At 39.6% G+C, this 23,945-nt stretch overlaps 2 protein-coding genes across 4 annotated transcripts in view; one reads left to right on the top strand and one right to left on the bottom strand.

The window, feature by feature from the left end:
- The window catches only part of ck (unconventional myosin-VIIa ck), a 23,090-nt gene extending 7,885 nt beyond the window's left edge, over nucleotides 1–15,205 (top strand). Inside the window, exons 3-27 of the mRNA XM_018462371.1 lie at nucleotides 3,649–3,762; nucleotides 3,949–4,095; nucleotides 4,216–4,400; nucleotides 4,669–4,790; nucleotides 4,867–5,123; nucleotides 5,330–5,495; nucleotides 5,619–5,749; nucleotides 5,840–6,235; nucleotides 6,414–6,794; nucleotides 6,883–7,038; nucleotides 7,162–7,755; nucleotides 8,159–8,368; nucleotides 8,556–8,933; nucleotides 9,060–10,100; nucleotides 10,371–10,615; nucleotides 11,267–11,627; nucleotides 11,717–11,835; nucleotides 11,919–12,315; nucleotides 12,471–12,653; nucleotides 12,762–12,963; nucleotides 13,717–13,845; nucleotides 13,947–14,043; nucleotides 14,126–14,223; nucleotides 14,307–14,476; nucleotides 14,651–15,205. Of these exons, the coding sequence (XP_018317873.1) occupies nucleotides 3,649–3,762; nucleotides 3,949–4,095; nucleotides 4,216–4,400; nucleotides 4,669–4,790; nucleotides 4,867–5,123; nucleotides 5,330–5,495; nucleotides 5,619–5,749; nucleotides 5,840–6,235; nucleotides 6,414–6,794; nucleotides 6,883–7,038; nucleotides 7,162–7,755; nucleotides 8,159–8,368; nucleotides 8,556–8,933; nucleotides 9,060–10,100; nucleotides 10,371–10,615; nucleotides 11,267–11,627; nucleotides 11,717–11,835; nucleotides 11,919–12,315; nucleotides 12,471–12,653; nucleotides 12,762–12,963; nucleotides 13,717–13,845; nucleotides 13,947–14,043; nucleotides 14,126–14,223; nucleotides 14,307–14,476; nucleotides 14,651–14,857 (6,486 nt within the window). The 3' untranslated portion in view covers nucleotides 14,858–15,205. The remainder of the gene's footprint in view (nucleotides 1–3,648; nucleotides 3,763–3,948; nucleotides 4,096–4,215; nucleotides 4,401–4,668; nucleotides 4,791–4,866; nucleotides 5,124–5,329; nucleotides 5,496–5,618; nucleotides 5,750–5,839; nucleotides 6,236–6,413; nucleotides 6,795–6,882; nucleotides 7,039–7,161; nucleotides 7,756–8,158; nucleotides 8,369–8,555; nucleotides 8,934–9,059; nucleotides 10,101–10,370; nucleotides 10,616–11,266; nucleotides 11,628–11,716; nucleotides 11,836–11,918; nucleotides 12,316–12,470; nucleotides 12,654–12,761; nucleotides 12,964–13,716; nucleotides 13,846–13,946; nucleotides 14,044–14,125; nucleotides 14,224–14,306; nucleotides 14,477–14,650) is intronic.
- Nucleotides 15,206–15,908: 703 nt separating this feature from the next.
- Su(H) (recombining binding protein suppressor of hairless) lies at nucleotides 15,909–22,798 on the bottom strand. Of its 3 annotated transcripts, none has more exons than XM_018462365.1 (2): nucleotides 22,494–22,798; nucleotides 15,909–20,111 (listed from the first exon to the last, which is right to left on the bottom strand). In XM_018462365.1, exon 2 carries the CDS (start codon nucleotides 19,998–20,000, stop codon nucleotides 18,471–18,473), a length of 1,530 nt encoding a protein of 509 aa, XP_018317867.1. In that variant the 5' UTR covers nucleotides 20,001–20,111; nucleotides 22,494–22,798; the 3' UTR covers nucleotides 15,909–18,470. The 3 variants fall into 3 exon arrangements, with proteins under 3 accessions (XP_018317867.1, XP_018317868.1, XP_018317869.1); XM_018462366.1 differs by lacking the exon at nucleotides 22,494–22,798 and adding an exon at nucleotides 22,069–22,142; XM_018462367.1 differs by lacking the exon at nucleotides 22,494–22,798 and adding an exon at nucleotides 22,059–22,127.
- Between the last annotated feature and the right edge of the window lie 1,147 nt (nucleotides 22,799–23,945).

Here is a 23,945-nt window from a genome sequence, read left to right as displayed (position 1 = left end):
TGCAAATTCAACTCCATTTTTAAAACTGTAAAAAATCGAAAACACGTGCACAGGTAGATGTACTCAAGACGGCGTAACTTTTACAAATGTCAAGCTATGGCGATAAAATTTGGTGGAAATGTCAATGATAGATGTGGCAACCTAACCAAAAAAACAGAACTCAAATCAGCTGACTCAGAGCATCACCTGGTGGTAATTCCGGGAACTTCTTGATCAAGGTAGTATTCCGACACAATTTTCCGATAAATGTGATGCGTCTCCAGATTTAAAAATCTATAAAATATAGGGAATATTTGAAATGTAATTGCAAAAGAGCAAGAGCGTATCGGACACGCGACCGGTTATTTTGAACGTTTTATAAAAAAGACCTCGCATCGTTACGCTAATACCATTATATATCGTTTCAACTTTTCGAACGAGGTAATTGCCATGCCGGCGAGATAATTGGGGAATATTTAGATATCGGTTGGAAATAACAAATAAGGCGCAACACAATAAAGCACCTATTAAAGCGAAACGCGTTTCGCGATCGAAAGGCTTGAAAGGCCTTTCAAGAAGAGATCAGCGTGACAATTAATCGCGGCAATAAGACCACGAAAATAAATATTTACTTAATCGAGTGTAAAAAAAATGTTCGCAGTAAACTAATCGAGTACTGCAACTTAGAGATTCGAATTTGATAACATTTATCTCGATCGAGAGGCGATTGAGACAAAATGATGGGAGAGCGTAATCTAACATGTCATATTTATATCGTTTTGTAACTCGATCGTAACGTGATGATGGGTATCATATAACGTGATATCGTATAGACGCGATGCCCTGACGTTAACAGTTATTGCGGACGGAGGAAGAAAAACATTTTCGGAGAAAAGGAAAACGGGATAGAGAGCGTCGCGAGATTTACTTATAGAAATCAAGAGGACTCGGTCCATTGGCTTCCTTGACGTCGTCGTTCTCGACGCGGCGCCGGTAGACATCAATCGGTAAATCTACGAAGTGGTGGTAAGCGGGAGATGAGAAGCATCGCGTTTTTCGCGAAGGCAAGTGAAAGGCGACGATTACTAGCCGCAGCGTCACGTTTACCCTCGACAATTCACGTTGGACATCTCCGTCTGACGACCAATGAAACGTATGCGATACATTCCAGTCGACACAACAAATAAAAAAGTGACATCAATATATAATTTCGCACTCAATAATATAACACCACGATGTTATATATATATATATATATATATATATATCACCATATATTATACTATATTATATTTAGGATTGCTAAGTGCGAAATTATAATAACAATGATGTTATGATATTTTTAATTTGTGTCGACAGGGATGACTGGCTGGGTGATTGCATGATGTCCTTATAACTCGAGAATTTCACCTCAAACGCTCTCTGTCGATGACATGTTCCAAACGGATATAACAGTAGTCTAACAATAAATGACTTTTTGGAAAATGTCAAGGTTGAATTCTGCCGATTCGTCTCCTATGATGAAACGAAAGTCTACTCGTCTCACCCGTCGATCAAATTAGGACAGACGATCGAATTAGGCAAGGTGGCAGGTAAACGCTCCGACTTGAAGTCCGATCGAACTCCCACAAGATGCTTCGCGCCGCGCGCAGTTTCGTGTGCCGCAACCGTTGTATCGCGTGCGCGAGCGTGTACGATATGCCGCACACACCAACAATCGCACCTGATACACGTTTACGTCCCGATTGTTCACTTCACCTCCATCCGTTCCTCGCTCCGCCTCGCCTCGCCTCGCCTCGTCTCGTCTCGCCACGAAATGAGAGCCGCTTCTCGATCCATCTTTTGCTTCGACTGCAATTTTACTTTCGCTCGTTGAATCCTCGATCGCGTCTGCAATGATTAGCATGCACTAGAATCCTTAATTTTTTTAACACGATTTTTCAAAATACTTCATTTCTAGGGAGCTCTAGTAGGTAGACTCTGATAACATTACACAAGATTCGATATGAATCTTATGAATGAGTCAGCCACGTGTTTTTTTTTTGAGATACTAATTTTTCTTAAATCTAATTGTGAATGCAAATATAGAGACGTAGAAAGAGAGGACGGAAAGGAATGTAATGTCGAATCGATTTACCAAAGCAAAGCGTGTGGCCACCGATGCGACACGTATAATGACACGTGCCGCGTGTGTGAAAGAATATTGTATATAACTATATATACATGAATATTTGTATGTCGACTGTCGAGCAACAATTGGGAAATTGTTATGACGAGGCACTTCATCCTTGTATCGAGCCGCATGCCGCGCGCCACGCCGAATGGCAAAGTGCGGCGTACTTACGGTTATTACAACGGTATACCATATAACTCAATTTAGATCTGATGCTTGCGTTAACACAAATTCCATACAAAACTCAACTATGAAATCCTCGTGTCACATCGCGTCGCGTCGCAACTTGGCTAAAATTTTAGCCGACTTATAAATGTCGTTACCCATATGAATTTACTAGTTTATATTCATTGATATCATTGAAGATACTCGAATATGTATGCACATTCGCTCATTTTGAGCAATTACACTGAGAGAAAACGAAATAGTTCTAGCAACTATAAATTTGGCAACTTTTGCAATTGAAGTACCTGTAACTAGTTTTACAAAGTAATAGAAACTAAAGTAGTGCTGAATATTATAAAAATATAGTCACGGTAACAAATTGTATGCATTATTAATTGGTAATGAAATAGTGACTCAACTACAGTAGTTACTTGGACTTCATGCAAATAGATATAACAATTACATTTTTCTAGTTTAGACAAAAATTTTTTAAGTGTCGCTCAGTACAAGTAGTACGCGGCTTTGTCACCAGAGGGACGTAGCGGAGTTCAGTTTCTCCTAAGAAGGAAACCACTCAGCTTACAATAAAACGTGCAGCGTTGGTTTCAAACTTGGAAGACAAAAATAAATAAGAAATGCATACACAAATTTGTAACTATGTATTATAAAGCTTTAATAAGAACAATAAGTAAATTAAGTGAACTAAGAAAATATAGTAATATTAACCATTTATAAATTGTTTATATGGTTAATGTACTATATCTTCTTAGTTCACTTAATCTAGTATTCTTATTAGAATTTAATAATATGTATATAGTTAAGGCGCTATTTCACTACAAATTTATAGTTACCGATACGACTTTTTTCTCTGAGTGCACATATTTAGCTCGCCCTGATTCGCCTTCGCATATGCAGCATTAACATAAGGCGATTTTTAGCGATCATTTGATATGTACCAAGGTTATTATTGGTAGATGTTGATAAGGATGGAGCTTATTCTAATAACCTGTACGTACGACTATTACGCTAAAACTGTTAGTTTTTTTATACGTACGAATATTTGATGCTCTTTTACAAATAATTTCTTACTCTAACGTGATATATAATAGAAGAGACAAAGAAAATAAGACACGAATTAAACGGCTAGTCTCGCGTCTATTACTAATGACCAAACACACAAGAATTTAACGTTCTGGTACAGTTTGGTATAACATTTTGGTTGCTATACCTGAATCACGCCAAAAATCGCCTATAGAGACTACAGATATATAAAGAATATAGTCTTTTCTATTAAGAAAAGTAGTAAAGACGTACCTCTTCATTTTGCACAGGGGGATTATATATGGATCGAACCAATCTCAGGAAGGGAATTTGATGTCGCGATCGGAGCGCGAGTCATCTCGGCAGAAGGCAGACGTATTCAAGTAAAGGACGACGACAATAAGGTAATTACTGAATACACGTCATTATAAAATTGTCCAAGACGCGATACTGCAACCAGTCGCGGTTCGAGAAATATAATATACCATTGCATGTTATTATCACTCGCGCCCTATTATTTGCATTTTCCTCAAAAAGCAGCCATTTAACTATCCCATCATTAAACCCTTGATGAGCGAATAATTCCGTAGGAACAATGGCTAACGCCGGAGAGACGAATAAAGGCCATGCATGCCACTTCGGTGCAAGGTGTAGAAGATATGATCAGTTTAGGAGACCTCCATGAAGCGGGCATTCTGCGAAATCTATTGATACGCTACAACGAGAATCTCATTTACGTAAGTCCCTCAGCACACGATGACGAAATGCGATTGGTTAAGCAAAATGCAGGTTCATGCAAGAAACCGATCCCACGACGATCCACGATCGTAACGACAGACTTATACATAACTTTACAGACGTATACGGGCTCCATCCTGGTTGCCGTAAACCCATACCAGATATTGCCTATTTATACCGCGGAGCAAATTAAACTCTACAAGGATCGTAAAATCGGGGAGCTGCCACCGCATATATTCGCCATCGGCGATAACAGCTACGCGCATATGAACCGATATGGCCAGGATCAATGCATAGTAATTAGGTACCAATCAGAAAGACGTCTCTTTAGAGACGATTAATGACGCTCGATTTCACCGAACGTCCGATTTTTGTAATATTCATATTTTTTATTTAATCTTTACAAATGGATTTGCTATAATAAGTTATCAAGAGAAGTTAACTTATGTTTATTATTGAGAAGGAACAATTATTATTAAAAGCTATGCGTATAAAGTATAAACACAAACCACTCATATGAATCTCTTGTTTTAATCATTAGAATTGTTAATAGAAATTCGTCCTTATTTTAGTGGCGAGAGCGGAGCGGGAAAAACGGAAAGCACGAAATTAATTCTGCAATACCTAGCAGCAATCAGCGGAAAACATTCGTGGATCGAACAACAGATCTTAGAAGCGAATCCGATACTCGAAGGTGAATCTCGTGATAAAACAAACTCACACCTAAATGAAAGAGTTGATCGAACGACATTTCTTTTCTAACGTTCTAGCTTTCGGTAATGCAAAAACCGTGAGAAACGACAATTCTTCCCGATTCGGCAAATACATCGATATTCATTTTAATGAACAAGGCGTGATAGAAGGAGCCAAGATAGAACAATACCTTCTGGAAAAGTCACGGATCGTATCTCAAAGCTTGGACGAAAGGAATTATCATATTTTTTATTGTATGCTAGCTGGTCTTTCCAAAGATGAGAAACAAAAGCTCGAGTTGGAAGATGCGTCCACGTACAAATATCTCATAGGGGTAAGGCGTGAGTTGTAGCACTAATAGCGATACTGACTAATAAGTATAACAACATTTTATCTTGTTCTGAGAACACGTACACGCAATGCGCACACATAAAATCTAAAAATAAAAATATATCGAAAAGAAAATACAGGAAAAAATATTATGATTCACATGAGCTTTCATATGTATGTATATGTAATTGTTACTATCTTTGCCTTTAGGGTGGCGGCATTACTTGCGAAGGGCGCGACGACGCGGCCGAATTCGCCGATATAAGATCAGCTATGAAGGTTTTGCTATTCTCCGACATAGAAATCTGGGAGGTGCTTAAATTGCTCGCTGCTTTATTACACATGGGCAACATAAAGTATAGAGCCACAGTCGTAGGTATGAAATTTCAATATAAGATTTAAAAAGAATTTAAAATTAAATTCGCCGCGCTAATCTCATAGTTGGAATTGGATGGTTTCAATTCCAAGTCTATACGATTTATTCGTGTATGACTTGCAGATAATTTAGACGCTACGGAGATTCCAGAGCAAACGAATGTACAAAGAGTGGCGTATTTATTGGGAGTGCCGGTACAATCTTTGATAGATGCGCTCACTCGCAGAACTATATTCGCACACGGTGAGACAGTAGTAAGTATTTTTCCGTATACATAAAAGCCATACCGTCGGCTATATTAAAAATACTATCGTATTGAAAGTAAATCTTTCGTCTTTCAATAGGTTTCCACGTTGTCGAGAGAGCAATCGGTCGATATTAGAGATGCGTTTGTGAAGGGCATATATGGTCGATTGTTCGTACATATTGTAAAGAAAATTAACGAGGCCATATACAGGCCGAAGAACAATTCCCGCAGTGCTATAGGCGTGTTGGACATCTTCGGTTTCGAGAACTTCAACCACAACAGCTTCGAGCAATTTTGCATCAATTATGCCAACGAAAATCTCCAGCAATTCTTCGTTCAGCATATATTCAAGTTGGAACAAGAGGAGTACAATCACGAGGGCATTAATTGGCAGCATATAGAGTTCGTCGATAACCAAGACGCTTTAGATCTGATAGCTATCAAGCAGCTCAACATTATGGCGCTGATTGATGAGGAATCGAAATTTCCAAAAGTACGGGTGCTAAGCTTTAGGAAGGATATCCAAAGTCACTTTGATAGTCTACATTAAAAATAATTAAAGAATTCACACGCATGCACATCAACAATATTAAGATCATTATAAAAGTGGCATCATTTTAATCTAATTGGCTATTTGCAGTACTTTTAATGTGGCGTTTGTCAATTTCTAGGGCACGGATCAAACCATGTTGGCGAAAATTCACAAAACTCATGGCAGTCATAGGAATTATTTGAAACCTAAATCGGATATTAATACGTCTTTTGGTTTGAATCACTTTGCGGGCGTCGTCTTCTACGACACGAGGAGTTTTCTAGAGAAAAACAGAGACACATTCAGCGCGGACTTGCTGCAACTTATTCATATATCATCAAATAAATTTCTCCAAGCTTGTTTCGTTGAAGACATTGGCATGGGCTCGGAAACCAGGAAGAGAGCACCCACGTTATCGACACAATTTAAGAAATCATTGGATTCGCTTATGAAAACTCTATGCAGTTGTCAACCCTTCTTCATAAGATGCATCAAACCGAATGAATATAAAAAACCAATGGTAAGCATTCCCAACGCAAGGTCTCGCGATTTACTTAATTCTGTTCTAGTGTCACAACGAATCTTGCAAATACAATACTTGATTGCAGATGTTCGATCGTGGTCTCTGCTGTCGACAATTGCGATATTCCGGTATGATGGAAACCATCAGGATTCGCCGAGCTGGCTATCCTATTCGCCATTCCTTCCACGAGTTCGTGGAAAGATATCGATTTCTCATCTCGGGTATTCCACCCGCGCACAAGGTGCAGGATAATCCATCGAATAAATCAACTTTTATTAATCGTTGCTGGTTACTTCAGTCATCTTGTGTTTTTAAAAATTTTTTTAATTTCTATTCGATCAAAAATCTATATTGTTAACTTCAGGTTGACTGCTGTGCAGCGACATCGAAAATCTGCCACGCGGTGTTAGGTCGGTCGGATTACCAGCTTGGTCACACCAAGGTCTTTCTCAAGGACGCTCACGATTTGTTCCTCGAGCAGGAACGTGACCGCGTATTGACACGCAAGATCCTGATATTGCAACGTAACATCCGCGGCTGGGTATATAGGAGAAGGTTCCTTAGGATGAGAGCAGCGGCGATGATTGTGCAAAAATATTGGCGGGGCTATGCGCAACGTCAACGATACAAGCGCATGCGAATCGGTTACATGCGATTGCAAGCGCTCATCAGATCACGCGTGTTGTCGCACAGATTTAGACATCTGCGCGGCCATATCGTCGCGCTTCAGGCGCGAGCCCGAGGCCATCTGGTACGTAAGATGTACCGGAAGAAGCTATGGGCCATAGTGAAGATACAGGCGCACGTAAGAAGGTTGATCGCGCAGAGACGGTACAAGAAGATCAAATACGAATATCGTTTGCACGTGGAGGCGCTACGATTGCGGAAGAAAGAAGAGCGCGAACTGAAAGATCAAGGCAACAAACGAGCCAAGGAGATCGCGGAACAAAACTACAGGGTAAATATTATGACAAATATCAATACTAATGAATTTTACATTCGTTACTTTAACCGCTGAAGGAAACGAAAGCCAATATTTACGATAAGCCAATAAGTAGCGGATGTTGAAAAGGCTTTTTGATATTAAATCGCTACAAGATGTTGAGAAGGACTCTCCTTTCTCTTCTTCTCACAATCAGTAGTGAGTTGTCTACTATCATCACATACAGATTGTGACTAGTCTGCTCGCTGCACATATATAACAAAAAAATTTTAAATATAAAAATTAGCGAAATCATATTTATGCGAAAATACTAATTGTCCGTCAAGAATTATCGACCGAGTTCCTTTTAGCAAGTCACCGTCGCAATTCCTGTAATAATATGTTGTAAACTCTGCAATGTGACATGCATAAATTTCAGGAGCGTATGCAAGAATTGGAAAGGAAGGAAATCGAGATGGAGCTGGAAGATAGGCGACGAATGGAAATAAAAAAAAATTTGATCAATGACGCGGCCAAAAAACAAGATGAGCCGGTCGATGATAGCAAATTGGTCGAAGCTATGTTCGATTTCTTGCCGGACTCTAGTAGCGAGGCTCCAACGCCGGCGAGAGAAACGTCTGTGTTTAACGTAAGTCGTAATAACTATTCTATTGATGAATTCGTTGATATCTGATTACAAAATACAAACGATCGTGAAGAACTAGAACTAGAATAATAAAATAACGCGATTTTATTTAATTTAATACTTAATATTAGAAAAATCTTGCTATTCTTTTCTTACATAAAGAAAACATTAATCTCTTTTTCTCCGATAGGATCTTCCCGCACTGAAAGCCGATCAACATCAGGAGATAATTAGCCCAATTCAGATGGCATCGGAGGATGAGGAGGATCTGTCTGAATTTAAGTTTCAGAAATTCGCAGCCACATATTTCCAAGGCAATATCACGCACCAATATTCTAGAAAACCACTTAAGCATCCATTATTGCCGTTACACACGCAAGGCGATCAATTGGCTGCACAAGCTTTGTGGATAACTATACTTCGATTTACGGGTGATTTACCAGAGCCGCGATTCCATACAATGGACAGGGACACAACTTCGGTAATGTCGAAAGTGACGGCGACACTCGGACGGAATTTTATAAGGAGTAAAGAATTTCAGGAGGCTCAGATGATGGGCATGGATCCTGTACGTAGAAATCTCTTTTCGTAATTAATATTATAAATTTACACGCGCGCGCGCGTGCGTGCGTGTATAAGTTTTAAACTATATCGGTATACGCGGAAGACGGCTACAAGATTCATATCCTTCCAGGAAACATTTCTCAAGCAGAAGCCGCGTTCAATCAGACACAAGTTGGTGTCGTTAACCCTGAAGCGAAAGAACAAGTTGGGCGAGGACGTTCGTAGAAGGCTGCAAGAGGACGAGTACACTGCCGACAGCTACCAATCCTGGTTAGAGGCCAGGCCTACGTCAAACCTCGAGAAGCTGCATTTCATCATCGGCCATGGTATACTGCGCGCCGAACTGCGAGATGAGATCTATTGCCAAATTTGCAAACAACTGACAAACAACCCATCGAAATCGTCGCACGCCCGTGGTTGGATTCTGTTATCTCTCTGTGTCGGCTGTTTCGCACCCTCTGAGAAATTTGTCAACTATTTGCGAGCCTTCATTAGGGAGGGACCGCCTGGTTACGCGCCCTACTGTGAGGATAGGCTCAAGAGAACCTTCAACAACGGCACTCGTAATCAACCTCCGAGTTGGCTTGAACTTCAGGCTACGAAGTCAAAAAAGCCGATCATGTTGCCGATCACCTTTATGGACGGCAACACAAAGACCTTGCTAGCCGATTCAGCCACTACCGCTAGAGAACTATGTAATCAATTATCGGATAAGATCTCGCTAAGAGACCAATTCGGTTTTTCTCTTTACATCGCCCTATTCGATAAAGTCTCGTCCTTGGGCAGTGGCGGCGATCACGTGATGGACGCAATCTCGCAATGTGAGCAGTACGCCAAGGAACAGGGCGCACAGGAACGAAATGCGCCGTGGAGATTGTTTTTCAGAAAAGAGATTTTCGCGCCCTGGCACGAACCGACTGAAGATCAAGTAGCCACGAATTTAATCTATCAGCAAGTAGTACGCGGTGTCAAATTCGGCGAATATCGCTGTGATAAGGAGGAGGACCTAGCGATGATCGCGGCACAGCAATATTATATAGAGTATCATACCGACATGAGCGTCGACAGACTATATACCCTTCTGCCGAACTACATACCGGACTATTGTTTGACGGGGATCGACAAAGCGATTGATCGATGGGGACACCTTGTCTTGCAGGCATACAAAAAAGTGAGTCTTATTTTTATAAAACAAGCAATATAATCTGCACAAAGACTACGAAGTAAGTTTGGATCGAAGCACGTGGGATGATATATAAATATCCCAAGGAGCGAGATAGGAGCAGTAGTGTCGAAATAGTTTTTTCTTTTATCTTAAGAAAGAAATTTCAACTTGAAACTGAAGTTTATTATTTAATTAAAAGACATGTGCACGCGCGCGCACACATACACACGTGTCCCTAAATCCTCATTCTTATTCTTAATTTTAACTTAATTTCAGAGTTACTATTTGAAAGAGAAAGTACCGGCACTACGTGTTAAAGAGGATATAGTCGGATATGCAAAGTTCAAATGGCCTCTGCTGTTTTCTCGTTTTTACGAAGCTTACAGAAATTCCGGCCCAAACTTACCGAAGAATGATGTTATCATAGCCGTCAATTGGACTGGGGTGTACGTTGTCGATGATCAGGAGCAAGTACTCCTAGAGTTATCCTTTCCCGAGATTACCACCGTATCTAGTCAAAAGTACGTAACAGCGAAATTAAAATTAAGTACATAAGAGAAAAGTTTAAAAGAAATGTATACGTATGTATGTACATAAGTTGTAGCATAAAATAAGGTAGGAAGCAAATTATAATATGGCATACGCTTTGTTTCGTGGATCACAAATGTATGTTATCATTAATTATTTAAATTTAAGAAAAATGATATTGAGTATTTTATATATAATTACAATATGATGAAAGAGAGAGAGAGAGAGAGAAAGAGAGAATTTAAGATTTATAATAAATATGTGATTATTTAATTTAATATGTAATATACACAACCCAAGAAAATAGATCTCCTAACGGAAGCTGAATCCTTGGTACTCAAATAATTTGATGTGAATTTATATATTGTACTAAGTATCAAATTCTGTCAAACTGTGCGCCGAATTGATTTTTTGATCTTGAAATGCTATACAGAACTATGCAGTTTGGCAGAATTTGACACGCATATATAAATTCACACAGATTATTTAAGCACCAAGAATCCAACTTCGTCCGTTATGGGCTCTATTTCCTATAGGTTACAGATTCTTATTGTTTAATACGTAATATAAAAAAAACTCGAGTTTTGTAATGTTAAACTATATCCGACTATTATATTTTCTAAATTTTGCGTTATTTTTCGCAGAACAAACAAAATGTTTACACAAACATTCAGTTTATCGACGGTACGGGGAGAAGAATTCACATTCCAAAGCCCCAACGCGGAAGACATCCGTGATCTGGTGGTATACTTTTTGGAAGGACTGAAAAAACGCAGCAAGTTCGTTATAGCCCTGCAAGATTACAAGGCACCGGGAGAGAGCTCGTCATTCTTGAATTTTCAAAAAGGTGATCTCATCGTCCTCGAAGATGAAAGCACCGGCGAGACTGTGCTCAACTCAGGGTGGTATGTCGGAACCTGTGAAAGAACTGGCGAGAAGGGCGATTTCCCGGCTGAGACAGTTTACGTTTTACCTTCCTTAACGAAACCGCCAAATGATATATTGGTACGTCAACGTACCGTTTAGTTTTAAGTATTAGTGAGAAATATTGACATCTTCTTTTTAAACAATTCATCGATAATCGTAATTTTTAGGCCTTATTCAGTATGGAAGGTACAGAGAATAGTCGCAGACTCTACCCGCAGCAAATGAATGGTGTGGACTCTCGTGATAAACCTCATACTCTTCTAGAATACGCAATCGATCATTTCCGGTAAGTAAAAAGAAGACAACATATGTAGCACTTGATATTTTAAAGTAAAAAATGTGATAATATTTTGATTAAACTTGTCTTAGAACACCACCAAAGAGAACAATGTCCAAGACATTGACTTTAACGTCCGCGCGACGTGGGCACACGGACGAATTGTGGCATCACTCTAGAGAGCCAATAAAGCAACCTCTTTTGAAGAAACTCGTATCGAAGGAAGAACTAGCTGAAGAAGCATGTTTTGCCTTCAATGCCATTCTCAAGTATATGGGTGATCTGCCGACGAAACGACCGCGCATTGGAAATGAGTACACCGATCTGATCTTTGACGGGCCATTGAAAAATGAGATTTTACGAGATGAGATTTATTGTCAGATTATGAAGCAACTTACTGATAACCGCAACAGGTTGAGCGAAGAGCGAGGATGGGAGCTAATGTGGCTCGGTACTGGACTATTTACTTGTAGTCAGAGCCTCTTGAAGGTATAATGTATGATACAACTTTACATATCTCTCTCTCTCTCTCTCTCTCTCTCTCTCTCTCTCTGTTTGCGAATATTTTGTAGAATATTATCGATGATGTGCTTCTTCAAGGAAAATTCACAAGCATACATGTATAATATCATTTTATATTGCAGGAATTAACTCTGTTTCTACGTACAAGACGCCATCCCATATCTCAAGACTCTTTACAAAGGCTGCAGAAAACCTTGCGTAATGGTCAACGAAAGTATCCGCCACATCAAGTGGAAGTGGAAGCTATCCAGCACAAAACTACGCAGATATTTCACAAGGTCTATTTCCCAGACGACACGGACGAGGTGCATATCTTATTCCTAACTTCCTCTGTACAGGCTAGATTTCCTTTATTATATAGTTCTATACAGAAAATAACTTTTTTCCTTTTCGATTGTAATTTCGGATTATAGGCATTCGAAGTCGACTCGTCTACCAGAGCGAAAGATTTTTGCCAGAATATCGCGCAAAGACTCAATCTGCGATCTGCCGAAGGCTTTAGTCTGTTCGTCAAGATTGCTGATAAAGTTATTTCCGTCCCGGAAGGCGATTTTTTCTTCGATTTCGTACGACATTTGACTGATTGGATCAGGAAAGCTAGACCATCGCGAGACGGTACACCTCTTTGCAACTTTTAATGTCTTCATTTCCTTGTTGCGACTGTATCGAATTGTATATAACTAGTATCGACAAAAACAGCAAATCATATAAATCTTTCTTTTTACTAATATACCATATACTATACTGGTATACTGGTATACTATACTGGTATACTATATTGGAAAATACATCAAAAAGTTTATTTTTATTCGTGGATTAATAAATATGCACGTGTAGATTATGTAATCTATAACGTGCGTTTGTTAAAATTGAAGAATAAAAAAACTAAAGATTTCGATATTTTTATATCGTCGAACGTGTACAGTGGCATAAAAGAATTAATTTTTACAAGGAAAAAATCAGGTAATCGCGCTCTCTTGACCGAGAGATTACTCACTCACGAAATCAGTCACGAAAGCACCCATAATCGAGTTAAATCAGAATTCAGTTGAAGTAATTTCAACATCAAATCTTTAAGAAATCAAATTCAAATCACACAGTTAAACATGAAATCACTTGAAATCACTTGAAATCATACGAATTCATTCTAAATCATTTTAAATTTATAAAAAAATCTAAATTACACTTGACAATCCCCTCCCCGCCGCTCTTGACACGTCACAATTCAAACGTAGTAATAGATACAATTGCAACGAGGAAATAGGAGCTGAATTGTTAAAATTTCTATTCATATATGATACTCGTATGTTTGCATGCATATATGTTTACATTAAACATTTTTATATTAGTATTATGTATGTTATCCAGGAGTGTCACCACAGTTTACATATCAAGTTTTTTTCATGAAGAAGCTTTGGACAAATACAGTTCCTGGTAAAGATAGAAATGCCGATTTAATTTTCCATTTTCATCAAGAACTTCCCAAATTACTGAGAGGTAAGTAATGGTCATGGAATTGTTTAATTTTGGCAATACACGCGTTCTACATAATAATAAATGATGCATCGTATTATATCATTGCCTGCAAATATGTATAGGCTATCACAAGTGTACAAAAGAAGAGGCATCAAGATTAGCGGCCTTGGTATATAGAGTACGATTCGGCGAGAGCAAACAAGAATTACAAGCGATTCCGTAAGTATTTCTCTAAATATCATTTACAGTTTTGTAAAGGACAGACGTTACAAATAACAAGAGAACTCTCTTTCAATTTCAGACAAATGCTAAGAGAACTAATACCAGGCGATTTGATCAAGATACAGAGTGCTAACGATTGGAAGAGATCGATAATCGCTGCCTATAATCAAGATGCTGGTAAGTAAAAAGTAAAAATGATGAATATTCGTATGCATGAAAAAAAAAATTGAGATTTTTAATCGAGATACTTAAAATTCCAGGCATGAGTCCAGAAGACGCGAAAATTACATTTCTGAAAATCGTATATCGATGGCCGACGTTCGGCTCCGCGTTCTTCGAAGTGAAACAAAGCACGGAACCAAATTATCCCGAATTGTTATTAATTGCCATCAACAAACATGGCGTGAGCCTCATACATCCTCAATCAAAGGTAATCAAGAGGCGTTATTTTCTTTCGCTGAGAAATGTACAATGTAGAGTTACAAATAAGTATTATAAATGTATATGTAGAGAGTTATAAATATTATTTTTTAGTTTCAACTATATTTTATCAAGTTGGACGCTATCAATAATCTACATACATACAATTTATTTATATATACAGGACATACTCATCACTCATCCCTTTACAAGAATCTCAAATTGGTCATCTGGCAATACCTACTTCCATATGACGATAGGAAACCTTGTGCGCGGCTCGAAGCTTTTATGCGAAACTTCATTGGGTTACAAGATGGACGATCTCTTGACCTCCTACATTTCGTTGATGCTCACGAATATGAACAAGCAACGCACGATACGAATCAAATAGCAACAAAAGTAACGTAGGTACAATTGAAATATACATTCCATGGCGCGACTGAATGCGTAAATATATCTTACAAGGTGCTGACGTTAAAATTGCACACGAATTTCTCAATTTCATTGTTTACGAGCACACGATTGTGTATTAATTTAAGTATATTACGTGACGAATTTTGTTGACAGTATCATTTGATGGATTTATTTCTATCTGATTGATGAAACGTAACTTAAATTCACATTTTATGTACTTAATACGTTTGTCTATCATATTGTTCATTTATTTTATATTGTACACGATGTGAAATTTTTGTGGAGATAACTTTAGAATCATTTGATGCTACAATTTATAAATATATATATATATATAATAAAATATAGATATAGTGTATACTTGGTATTATTTCCATATCTACCTGTTAATTTATAATTCATAATAATCTATGCAAGAGAAATAACAATTTATATAATATGTACACAAGAGTTGTAGCCGATAGATTTGTACATGATTTACATATGATTAGGAATTTTTCATCGCTTTGTATAAAATATAATTATTCCCTCTATTGTATCGTAAATATCATTGTATGGTAGATTCTGTTAACTAAAATTCGTATTATCTCCAAGCAATTACCCACGCACTCTACGTACGTGCGTGACACGGGCATAATAGCGACTATGCTTAATTCGTAATTAAGAAAAAAAAGCATTCGCAATAGTTTTGCGAATCTATTGTCGATGGCGAATGTTTAAAATATATTATCCATCCAGTGAATTTATTATTAAGTACATGTGGCATAAGTCAAATTTTGAGAAATTACGAATTCTCGCAAAGATACACTGAATCAAAACTGTACGTAAATACAATAAAATATTCATTGAATTATGAAAAAATAATGAAAATTGGTCCAATGAACTCTCATAATGATTTAGATTACAAAACTTACTAGAATTCATTGCAAGAATGAATATATAATTGTATAAATGAATCCAGTTATTGTATCAATGAATTAACTACATTAAGTCGGACGTTAAGTCGGACATTGATTAACGATCATTCATTGGATCAAAAATGAACAAAATTTTTTCAGTGTACGGTGCAAAATAACGCAATGTATCCGTATAACAAAAAGTTTCTCCAAATTTGCCTTGCTACCTCTACAGAGTATAATTTCGAAATGAACGCTTCGCGCAAAAGTGTAATTACTATTAATTCGTTTTTATAATTGTGAATAAAGACGACCATACTTTCCACGCTCAAAGTACAAGCGTTAATCGTGGGTAAATTCCCATGGAATGTATATATACCAGCGTTCCCCCTTTCCAACACAGATCTCTTCGGGAAGACATTCCCAAGGCGATACTATCTCATTTCCTCTCGAAGATGACAGTGTTTCGATTATCTTTCGTAAAAAAAGAAGGTAAAGGATCCGAGTATGTACATACACATTAATGATTTAAAGCGTCGCGTTTGCTTGGAAGGAATTTTTTTAATCACTCATATATCTATTTACTAAGATTTTTCAATATTTATTAAATGAAAAGTATTAAATTTCAAACAAAACTGAATTAATTCGAAATTCAAAGGATCTGTGAGTAAAAAAGATTCACGCGACTATCGATAATACATATGTTCATCTGTATATGACGCTCGCAAAGAAGTCTCAACATTAGTTTTGGAATCGGGGATTAAATCAGGAACTTAATAACCATGTAATATAAACTTTCTGTTTATTCTAAATGTGTAGGAGCATAAAACTATGCGTCTTCATTGTACTTATCGATATAATTACAATAAAGCACATAAATGTAATCTTTAAAACATTTTTTTCACGAAAAATCCTTAAAAAATGCTCCAAATTATGATACAGAAGATGCTCGATCTATCTAAAAAAAAAACTTCAAATATTTATATGAATACAAGTCTTCGGGTATAAGCGTTCGGGAAACACGCTGTCATCACTATTGTGTCATTCTAACTTTATCGTTCATTAGACGTGAGACAAGTATAATAATGCAATAGTTCTGATAGTGCCCCGAACCCACCCTTCGTGCACAACGTAATTTAAAGACCCATCCACTCGTTTGCGATTTCCGATATCCACATTTTTTTTATAAAGAAAAATACGTAAAAATATGTGCAATACCATATATCTAATGCTAGAGGAATTTGTTTTGTTTTGTCTACATTTTATTTTATTTATGAAAGTTGGATAATCAAAAATTAGTTTTACGCGAGCATCTCTAAAACATCTAACGCAATTGTTACACCGGGATTCACATAATTGTAATCACAATAAGTGCTGTACGTACATTGAGATACTATATACATGTAATACGCGCGCGTACACACACACACACACACACACACACACACACACACACACACACACACACACACACACACACACACACACACATACACTATCTACTGACTCTATCAATCTTTGATCGTTTTCACAATCAGCGCCGATTCACACACGTTTTCGCTCAATGAAAGTATGCATTTATCATGCATCTCCTAATAAATAATGAAGAAACTATGGACATGGCGCGCATATGAATTTACAAATGTACCAAATGTCGAGGCCGTCGTGCGCGGGTTCAAAAATACATCACGTACCTTGTCCCTATCTAACTTTGTACAGGATAGACCATTCACGCGAAGCAACGCTCGGATTTCGATACGAGTTCTCGATCGGTCTTGTAAATCTATCTTTTTTTCTTTTTTTTATTACGAAATGATATTCTGTCGATAAAATAAAACGTACTTAAAAAAATTAGAATTTATGATACGATCGGTAACAATGTAGCAAACGCCCAGTTATAACTTCGAGATCCATTATACCGAATTCCAAGCGTAGCAGCAGCTTCTTTCATAACAAATACAATGTTAAAAGCACAACCATCGTTCGGTGACCGATATGCGGATGTATAGACCAAGACTGTGTTACCTCTATCACTCGTTATTAACGTTATTAATCGTTTGATAGTTTTGTATCTTTCTTAAAGCGCTAGATGAGACGAAGATGAAATTACAAGGAAAATGTTTCCCTTGGAGACAGCATAGAAACGATTAAAACTTTTACCATGTAAATCAAATATTATAATTTCGTTTGCTTTTCCTAAAAATTCTATCATCCGTCATCGTATACTCGCGACTCGGTCTATACACACTAGCCTAAGCCGTTAAACCTATAGGATTGCTATGATAAATTATTATCTCTGTAAATCTGTATCTCAACAACTTGCAAGTCTAGATTCCACGACCTCTAGCGCGTGCAAAATTCGACGCGCCACATCGTCGTCGCATCACGTCGGATGCACTGAGCGATACGCTACGTTTTCGTATTGTCCAAGTTTGTACCGCATCGCGCCGCATCACCATTGATTTCGAGAAATAAATCTTTCGCCAGATACGCGCAATCATCATCGCCGCTCTCATTTGTGTCGTCGTCGTCGTCGTCGTCGTCGTCGTCGTCGTGATTGTCGTCGTGATCGTCGTCGTCGTCGTCGTCATCGCGACCGTAGTCGTTGTGAGACACGACGGTTGGCGTTACACCGTCCGTATCATTAGTATATCGTAAACTTTGGTTGGCATTATGACGATCATCTAGGATACATCAGAGACCCGATTGCGGTGGCTGGCCGTGAGTGTTCCAGGGCACGTCGGCGGGCATCGCGGCAGGTGGTATACTGGCTTGATTGTGCATGGCACGTGGCGCTCGCATAATCTCGTCGGCGGGCGGACAATGCGGACGCGGCCCTGGCTCGGGCGTATACGTAAAAGTTAGACCGGTCGCGTAAATGATGCCATCATTGCGTACGAGAGAAACCGGCACTTGCGTCGGCTGACGTACCCAGAGCCACTCGCCACGGAACAGGGAGATATCCGGCACGACGCAGAGCATGCTCTCTTGACATCTGTACATAGTCTCGGCCTCGACGTCGCCGAACCAGACTTGGAGGTTTGGGGTGAAATTGTCGCCCGTAAGCTCGAGCATCGCCACGTCGCCGCCGCCGTTGAGATGCAGGCTGTGGACGAGTGGTACCGGCGTCACCGGTGATCGTACCGGCCCCATACCCTCAAAGAATTGGTATTCTGCCTTGTCGGTGCTGATGATGGTCCAGCAAGCGCCGTCGTTGATCATCTCCTTGTTCGCTTCCTTTGGGCAAGGCGTAGCCTGAAATTGTATTATACGCTCCTGCGACAGGCACAGATACATATGATCCGTGTCCTTCATATAAAAGGCACACTTGTGCAACTGCGATACAGGATCGTCGGCCTCGAGACTGGCCATTTGTTTGTCTACCTTGCGAATCACCAACCGCGGCAGAGCCATTCCTGTGACCGAGCATACCAGTTTCACGGTGCTGCCGTAGTGCACGTAACCGTCGCGCACTTGAAACTCCTCCGACTCGCTCTCGTTATCGTCCAAGAGATGGATGGTAAACGCACCCCATTGCGTCGAACTCGCGTGAAAATTGCCATTCTCCACGTGAAGATAGCGCGTACTGACCGTCTGCGATCGCAGTCGATTGAAGAGCGCGACCTTGGTGCCACTGGCAATGCACAGATCCGCGTTCTTCAGAGACTGTTTCTTCTTGGACGGCTTCGAGATGACCTTGATACGCTTGCTGTGAAACACGCCTATGTCGTGGCCACTGCCATAAAACATTTTGACAGAGAGCATAAAGTGCTTGCGCTTGTCCGAATCAGAGATGTAAAGGGTCTTTGCCGCGCAGTACTGTTTCCCGTTGTTCAAATCCAGTTGTTGCATGTCCTGATCGGAATTACCAATGCCGATGAAAGCGCATAGCTGAGCGCTCTGCTCGCTCTCGCCTTCGCGCAACATTTGTTCCTGGCGCATCCTCCAACCATCGCCGAACAGATAGATACAGGGTGGTGGGCAGAAGAAACGTTTCTCATTGCCATATGATTTTTGCGCAACCTTGGCATGTAGGATTACAATCACCATGTCGCTACGATCGCGCAGATAACGTTCCATCGCCTCGCGGGTAAGTCGCTGCTCCTGGTGATCGGCCCTGTAGATGCCGGAGCCGAATCGAGGATAAACGGACATGACCGAGGTCGGCGAGGGCGGAGATTGCATACCATGTGCCATCGTTGGCAGTCCAAATTGGTGTGGCATATTTAAATGTCCGGATTCGACTCTCGTGCGAAACGGAATAACAAAATTCTCGCCGTTGGCATCGATTTATATCTTCATCTTTCAAGCGTGCCTTTCCAACTGATCTTTTACCTACGGCGAATTAAATTATCTTAGTGACACATGAATATAAATACAAACAAAATTATAATTATAATATAACATAATTTATATGTACATAGAAATCAGTTGCCAATGCAATTGGTTGTGAGTTTATCGTGATCTCGTAGAAAAAAAGTACAATAATAGCGTGTAGCGTGCTATGTAGATAAAGAATCAGAGAGGATTAAAATTAGTATGGAAAAACAAGCGAAATTAATCGAAATCGTGTAAGAAATGTAACTCGGTCAAAATAGCGATTGCAGGGAGTGAACGAAGAGTGGTAGCACTTTAAATTAAAAATAGTGCGGACAGAATAGCACACTTGATTAATCATGTCTCTTTACATGTGGGGTGTGTATGTGTGTGTGTGTGTGTGTCTACATATATATATAAATATATAACAATAAGTGCAGCGCGCGCGGGTGCGTCTTATAAAGACGTGTAAAAACTATATGTAGAAATAGACGATATCGTGACTTCAAATGCGTGATAATGCATTCATGCAGTAGCGTCACCGTTAGTCATTCGCGCGATTAAGCATATACCAAACTGCATACAAATGTCCGCTCGTTTGAAGCTTTAGCGTGAGAAAGATTTTTGCTTTTTACTGGGGACAAGACGTAATTAACTCGAGATATCTTTCTTCAAACGAGCTATCAAGAATTGCTGGTCTTGGCACAGGAAAGAGGAAACAACATATACAGACGTACACACACGCACGCCGTGAGAACCAAGCCGGACTCATTTTTCCTGCATGAATTAAAAGCGCTTCTATTCATTGTGACTATACAGGTAGAGTTTATATGTTTATACACTGGGAAAAAACGTACACATTACAGTTAATAGCATAATTTTTACCTCGTTATACAAAAGTTACATTAATTACACGAAATCGACGCTACGAATCAAGTATACGAGTGTAAAAAAAATTTTACAATTTTATTAATCACCTACCTTATGGATTATTATACTACTTCTTTTTTAAGCCCCTTCCTTTCTGTTCTTTTTAAAAATAAACTTTCGATATAATAAAAATGCTCTCTGTACATACATTTGCTTTCTACAAGTTTGCCATTTCAATGGAAAAAACCATCATATACATGTTTATATATATATTCTTCTCTTTGAGAAGCACTTGTGCCCGTTTCCACCAGTGTAGATTAACTTTTTAATCTCAATTCAATTGACTCTTCAATTCTTTTTAATTCGTAGAATTCTTCTACAAATTAGAACAAGTAAAATGAAGAGTCAGTTGTGAATCAAAATTAATCAAAGTTAATTTATATTAAACTATTATAATCGTTTACGTCTCCTTCTAGATGAATTCAGTCATATGGACTTCCTACATCGGATTATGTCTCCACAGTAACGCAACTCTAACCTGCAGGAGCTAATAATCATTTTTGGCTTTGACCAACAAAAATAATTTCTCATTGAGAACATGGATCAGAATTTAATTGTACGATACAGTGATATTGTTGGTTGATATGATATCGTATACATATTGGTATATAGTTTCTCACCAAATTATATAATAATTGTTATAATCTGTTCTTGTTGCTATATCCACTTGTCAATATCTCGCTAATGCTATAATGATCTGTAGTGTGCACAATATACAATGTTGAACAACGACAGAAAGTAATACAGTAGCAAAAGTTGATAAATTAGTATTGCAAATTCAACGACAGCCATGATCATGCCAGAGTGCGAAAGAGAAGAGTATCTGTCAAGTACCATCTCGCTTAATTAAGGTAATCATAATAAAAGTCATAGAATTTGCCTAATAACGTAATCCAAATCTACAATCATGAATGTCTGATGATTAAATACTAAAAGAATAGAAATGCGCAAATACATTATTCAGCAAGAAAAATACCCGGCAAATTGAATCCAATGTTACATTGCACGATATAAATAGTAGAGTATAAAATATACCTTGACTCACCATTGCAATCTCTCATGTTACGTTTCCTTACTCTTATTTAAATATATCGGACTAGTTATAATGTGCACTGCCAAAATGCACACAACGAAAAACGTGGTACCGTGTTGTATTCATGCACAGACTGCGTGTAGGCTCTCTCGCGTGCAAAAAGTGGAAGAAAAGTCTAAATTATGAAAATGGAGCGAAAATGAAAAATGTGAAGCAAGAAGCACTTTTCAGTGGTTGCCGAAGGAAAGGGAAAATAAGAGGTCTCCTGGACTGGACTGGACTGGATTCCGATCGCGAGAAAGAGAACACAAGGTCCGTTCCCTCGGCTCGGCGCTGTCGCGGCTGAAGGGTTATGAAAGCAGGATCGATTGATGGCCGCGAGGGAACGCGGTCGAGTAGTGACATGTGCGAGGAAGCCAGGCATTTTGTTTATTTACCTTTCGACGCGAGCGAGGTTACGATTTGGCAAACAGGTTAAATTTTGTTCCGGCCCGACTTATTTCTTCATTCTTGGCCGGGCGTCGAGAATAATAACCGCGTACCCGCGTGCATCCTCCGCGCTATCGATCATCCGGAGCGGCAAAGAGCGCGACTTGGGCTGCCAAGTCCCGGCGATTTGCTGTTTGCGGCGATCGTTCACCACTGTTCACCACAGCGCGGCGAATCCTTCCGCGTTCTCTACTTCTCTCTCTCTCTCTTTCTCCTCCTCCTCCCCCTCCCACCCTAATCCATTCAAAAAACACCTGTTCACTTTCCGAATTTTCCGAACAGTTGTACCAACCGCGGTTGACAAAACACGGCAACAGTCTGTCGTCTGTGGCAGCGTGGCGCGATGCGCGCGGTACATACGCGCGTAACTTGAATTACATTCGAATCGGAGGATACCGCGTGTCTTCCTTTCGTCTTCCACAATTATGCAAAATAATCTCTGTGAGGCGAATGAAATCGGCCAACACTCGGCGACCACCCTTAACGCGCGACTGCAGACGGATAACTAACTTGGAAGTGTCCGGAGGCCAACAACGTCAGCAACGTCAGAAGAGGTATTGCCATTGCCGTATCGCGCGCCTAAGTGGCTGTACCATGAACGTAGCGAGCAAAGGAGAGGGGAGCTCCGTGATCTCTCGCTCTCTCTCTCTCTCTCTCTCTCTCTCTCTCTCTCTCTCGACAAATTGAAAACAAATACCGCGATGCAGTGGTGCAGGGCGCAGACGACTGTGGCGAGACCTCGCGTTCTCGGAGTAGTCGGAGTTGTCGGACGATACGCGGCAATGTTCACTCCGATGCGATGTATGAAATTTGCGCGCGAACGTCGTTGACGTTTGAAATTTCAACCGCGCAACAATTTTGAAAGATCTTACTTTGTACCTTGCGCGACGAATTCAAATCAACGTCTTTTACTCACGCGAACGCGAATCGAGTTATATAATATTAAATCGGCGAGCCATCGGTCAGATGTGAATAAAATGTGAACAAAATTCATAATTTTAATTGTGCGAGCCCTACATACTTGTCTAACTAATAATGAGATTGATTGCTTAGTATATCCCTGACATCGCTTTCTAGATCACAGCCCCGTTCTGCGATATATAATCGCTCGATTTGATGATGTACACACACACACTCTCTCTCTCTTTCTCAGACACACACTCTCTCTCCTTAATCACGATGACGCTCTCTTTTTTTAAATCGCCTACGATACTTTGACGATAACACACGTGACGGCAGCGACGCAGATACGTCACTGATGCTGCAGATTCTATTGTTTGTACAATGGCCCGGTCGACCCGAGCGCCTCCAGCTCCCTCACCCTGCCTCCCTCCACCTGACGCGCGCCGCTTCTCTCCCGTCGTTTCCATCCATTCCCCTCTTCTCCCCACGTAGCGGCG

Source organism: Mycetomoellerius zeteki, unplaced genomic scaffold (genome assembly GCF_001594055.1).
Source record: "Mycetomoellerius zeteki isolate Tzet28-1 unplaced genomic scaffold, Tzet1.0 scaffold14, whole genome shotgun sequence".
In the NCBI taxonomy this organism is placed as follows: domain Eukaryota; kingdom Metazoa; phylum Arthropoda; class Insecta; order Hymenoptera; family Formicidae; genus Mycetomoellerius; species Mycetomoellerius zeteki.
The sequence above is the reverse complement of the archived record's forward strand: the minus strand, read 5'-3'. Positions and strand labels throughout refer to the sequence as shown.